Genomic DNA, 4,978 nt, shown 5'->3' with positions numbered 1-4,978 from the left:
TATTATATGGGACCGGTACTAGGCTCGTGAACCAGCATACGGGCCCGATACCAACATGATCAAGCATTATTCCTTTTCATTAAATCGTTAGAATTTCAGTTTAACAATTTCTAATAAAAATTTATTACTCGGGCTAGAGACCTTGACATTCGATTCCGGGCATACGCCCAGGTCCCATATTTTCCCACGGACCATCCGGGACTGTCAAAACACGAATCGGGGTCCATTTGCTAAAAATGTTGACCAAAGTCAAATTTAGCCTTCTAAGAAAATCTTAAGGAATCAAATGAGCATATTTCAACCCAAACTTTTCCAAATCCCGAACCAACCATCCCTGCAGGTCATAAATTAGTTAAAGCAAGCGCATGAAGTTTATTTAAGCGAATGAGGTTCTAAAAAGCAAAACAACCAGTTGGGCCGTTACATTCTCCACCTCTTAAACAAAAGTTTGTCCTCGAACTGACGTAGAAAAGTACCTGAGCTGCTAAATAAATGTGGATATCTGCTCCATATGTCCACTCAGACTCCCAGGTCGCCTCCTCGACTGGTTGGCCCATCCGCTGGACCCTCACCATAGAAATCCTCTTGGACCTCAACTGGCGATCCTGTCTATCAATAATGGCAACTGGCTCCTCCTCATAACCTAAACTCTCATCCAGCTTAATAGTACTGAAGTCTAATACATGGGATAAGTCGGCATGGTACTTCCGAAGCATCGATACATGAAAAACTGGGTGAACTCCCGATAAACTGGGGGGTAAAGAAAGCTCGTAAGCAACTTCCCCTACTTGCCTCAACACCTCAAATGGGCCAATAAACCTTGGGCTCAACTTGCCCTTCTTCCTGAACCTCATAATGTCTTTCATTGGCAAGACTTTCAAGAGAACCTTCTCGCCAACCATGAATGATACATCACGCGCCTTCTGATCCGCATAACCTTTCTCTTTGGACTGAGTTGTGTGAAGCCTCTCCTGGATCAACTTTACCTTGTCCAAGGCATCCTGCACCAAATCTGTATCGTATAACTTAGCCTCACCAGGCTCAAACCACCCGATAGGAGAACGACAACGTCGACCATCTAAAGCCTCGTATGGAGCCATCTCTATGCTAGACTGATAGCTATTGTTGTACGCAAACTCCGCTAAGGGCAAGAACTATCCACTGCCCTCCAAAGTCAATCACACATGCCCTAAGAATATCTTCCAAAAGTTGAACTGTCTGCTCCGACTGCCCGTCGGTCTGAGGATGAAATGCTGTGATAAGCTCTACATGGGTCGCTAACTCATTCTGAACGGATCTCCAGAAATGGGAAGTAAACTGAGGGCCTCTATCCGATATGATGGAAAAAGGCACACCATGCAACTAGACTATCTTTCGGATGTAAATCTGAGCATACCTCTCTGCTGTGTAAGTAGTCGCCACTAGAATAAAGTGGGCCGACTTGGTCAACCCGTCAACAATGACCCATACTGAATCAAACTTCTACAAAGTTTGGGGAAACCCAACTACGAAATCCATGGTAATGCGCTCCCACTTCCACTCTGGTATAGGCATCTGTTGAAGTAGGTCACCCGACCTCTGGTGTTCATACTTGACCTGCTGGCAATTCAAACACCTAGCCATATAATCAACTATGTCTTTCTTCATCCTCTACAACCAATAATGCTTCCTCAGGTCACGATACATCTTCGTAGCACCTAGATGAATGGAATACCACGAATTGTGTGCCTCCTCTAGTATCCTCTCTCTCAGACCATCAATATTAGGAACACATAGATGACCCCGGAGTCGCAAAATACCATCCTCGCCTATAGAAACCTCCTTGGCACTACCCTGTAGCACCGTCTCTCTGAGAACCGCCAAATGTGGATCATCAAACTGTCGGGCCTTGATCTACCCAATAATAAAGACTGAGCAACAACACATGCAAGAACTCGGCTAGGCTCTGAATATCCAACCTCACAAGTCTGTTAGCCAAGGACTGAATGTCCAAATCTAGTGGCCTCTCCTCTGTTGGAATGAATGCCAAGCTACCCATACTCTCTGCCTTCCTGCTTAAGGCATCCGCGACCATATTTGCCTTGCCCGGATGATAAAGAATGGTGATGTCGTAATCCTTCAGTAACTCAATCCACCTGCGCTGCCTCAAATTAAGATCCCTCTGCTTGAACAAATGCTGTAAACTGCGATGATTAGTATAAACCTCACACGACACCACATATAGATAATGCCTCCATATCTTAAGAGCATGAATAATCGCAGCCAACTCTAGATCGTGCACATGATAATTTTTCTCATGAACCTTCAGCTGACGTGAAACATATGCAATAACTCGTACTTCTTGCATCAATACACATCCTAAGTGAATGCGTGAAACGTCGTAATATACCGTATACATCCCTGATCTGAAAGGCAATACAAGAACGGGTGCCGTGGTCAAAGTTGTCTTGAGCCTCTGAAAGCTCTCCCCACAATCATCGGACCAACGGAAATGAGCACCCTTCTGGGTCAATCTAGTTAGAGGTGATGCAATAGACAAAACGCCCTACACGAATCGCCTGTAATAACCTGCTAACCCTAGGAAACTCCTGATCTCGGTCACCGAGGTAGGGCATGGCCAACTTTAAACTGCCTCAATCTTCTTGGGATCCACCTTAATACCCTCTCCTGACACAACATGCCCCAAGAATGCCAGACTCTAGCCAAAACCCACACTTGGAGAACTTAGCATATAGCTCCTGCTCTTGCAAGGTCTAAAGCACTACTCTCAAATGCTGCTCGTGCTCTCCCAGGCTATGTGAGTATATCAAGATGTCGTCAATGAAGACGATGACAAATGAATCAATATAAGGCCTGAATACCTTGTTCATCAAGTCCATGAATGTTGCTGGGACATTAGTCAAGCCAAAGGACATCACAAAAAACTCATAATGGCCATATCTAGTCTGGAATGCAGTCTTCGGAACATCCGAGTCCTGAATCTTCAGCTGATGATACCCTGACCTCAAGTCGATCTTAGAGAACATCCTAGCACCCTGCAACTGGTCGAACAAATCATCGATATGAGACAACTGGTACTTGTTCTTTATGGTGACTTTGTTCAACTGGTGGTAATCAATGCACATCCACATGGGTCTAACAAACCCCTTTGCTAACAACTTCTCCAGCTTCTCCTTCAATTGTTTCAACTACCTAGGAGCCATACGGTACGGTGGAATAGATACGGGCTGGGTGCCTGGGGCCAAATCAATACAAAAATCAATATCTTGAGCCAGTGGTAGGCTAGGAATATTAGAAGGAAACACATAAGCGAACTTCCGAACTACTGGAACTGAATCGATCGTCGGAGACTCTGTAGTGTTGTCCCGAACATAAGATAGATAAGCCAAACACCCCTTCTCAACAAAAATCGAGCCTTTAGGAAAGAGATAACCCGACTAGATGTATCAACTGTGGAACCCTTCCACTCCAACCTTGGCAACCCTGGCATCGCTAATAAAATAGTCTTGGCATGGAAATCAAGGACGGCGTGATATGGAGACAACCAGTCCATGCCCAAGATGACCTCAAAGTCGATCATATCAAGCAACATGAGATCCGCTCTAGTCTCAAAACCACATAATGTGACCACACAGGACCGGTAGATCCGATCCACTACCATAGAATCGCCCACATGAGTGGACACATGAACAAAAGTGCCCAACGGCTCAGAAGAAATAACGAGGAAGCGAGCAAACAAAGATGATGAATATGAATAAGTAGAACCTGGATCAAATAATACCGAAGCATCTCTACCTCCGACGAAAATAATACCTGTGATGACGCCATCTTAGGTTAATGCATGTGGCATAGCCGGAAGGGCATAAAATCTTGCTGGAGCGCTGGCTGGCTGGCCTCCACCTGACTGACCTCTCCTTGGCTAGCCTCCACCTCTAGGACGGCCCCTACCCATCTGTCCCCTACCTCTGGGAGGCTAGACAACTGGTGTTGGATAGATGGGCTGCTGACCCTACTGTACTTCCTTGCCCCGAAGTCTGGGGTAGGTCCTATTCATGTGACCCAGATCTCCACACTCATAGCACCCTCTCGGAACTATAGCCTGCTGCCCTGAAGTCTGAGCCTGCTGACCTGAAAACCCACTGGAAGAACCTTGAATGTCTGGTAGGCGATATGAACTCTCTGGCATGGCACTGAAGTGAGCATTGGAAGAATGCTGATAACCAGAATACCCGCCGGAAGAACCCTGAATAGCTGGTGGATGGTAAGAACTTTCCGACATCGCACTGAAATAAGGTCTCACTGGAGCACCTCGGGGAGGTGGTGGTGGTGCTGAATTCGGGGGTCTACTGGGCTGACCCCTTCCGAAGTGACCTCTACCCCTAGCTGGGGCACCTCTGAACTCCCCCGAAAATCGGTCCCTCTTGTCCTGCTGAATCTGCTCTCTACACCTCTGGTGATATCCATCAATCTTGCGAGCAATCTCTACCACTAGCTGATACTCAGTACCCATCTCCATCTCTCGGGCCATGCTAGATCGAATACCGAGGTGCAACCCCACAACAAATCTCCGCACTCTCTCTGCATCTGTAGGAAGTATCATGAGTGCATGGCGAGATAACTCATAAAACCTCGTCTCATAATCGGTCATAGACATCTGACCTTGCTTAAAATGCTCAAAAGGATACCACAACTCTTCCTTCTGAGAGGGTGGAATATACCTATCCAAGAATTACTGTACGAGCTGACCCCAAGTGAGGGGAGGGAAACCTGCTGGCCTGCCAAGAACATAGGACTGCCACCATCTATGGGCCCTGCCCTAGAGCTGAAAAGTAGTGAAGTCAACCCCATGCGACTCCAATATCCTCATATTGTGCAGTCTATCCCTGCACCTATTTATGAAGTCCTGGGCATCCTCATGATGCTCACCCTCAAAAGATAGGAGGGTGAAGTCTTATCCATCTATCCAACAACTTCTGCG

General features: G+C 46.5%; 1 protein-coding gene across 1 annotated transcript; it reads right to left on the bottom strand.

The window, feature by feature from the left end:
• Positions 1 to 274: 274 nt before the first annotated feature.
• Positions 275 to 1,100, bottom strand: LOC138883018 (uncharacterized). The gene is made up of 2 exons (XM_070163674.1): positions 477 to 1,100; positions 275 to 334 (listed from the first exon to the last, which is right to left on the bottom strand). Exons 1-2 carry the CDS (start codon positions 1,098 to 1,100, stop codon positions 275 to 277), a joined length of 684 nt encoding a protein of 227 aa, XP_070019775.1.
• Between the last annotated feature and the right edge of the window lie 3,878 nt (positions 1,101 to 4,978).

Source organism: Nicotiana sylvestris, chromosome 12 (genome assembly GCF_000393655.2).
Source record: "Nicotiana sylvestris chromosome 12, ASM39365v2, whole genome shotgun sequence".
In the NCBI taxonomy this organism is placed as follows: Eukaryota; Viridiplantae; Streptophyta; class Magnoliopsida; order Solanales; family Solanaceae; genus Nicotiana; species Nicotiana sylvestris.
The sequence above is the reverse complement of the archived record's forward strand: the minus strand, read 5'-3'. Positions and strand labels throughout refer to the sequence as shown.

Coding starts and splice junctions, on each gene's coding strand:
- LOC138883018 (XM_070163674.1), bottom strand. CDS start 1,100: ATGGCTCCATACGAGGCTTTAGATGGTCGACGTTGTCGTTCTCCTATC. Junction 335..476: donor ACATTTATTTAGCAGCTCAG/GTACTTTTCTAC, acceptor TATGACCTGCAG/GGATGGTTGGTTCGGGATTT.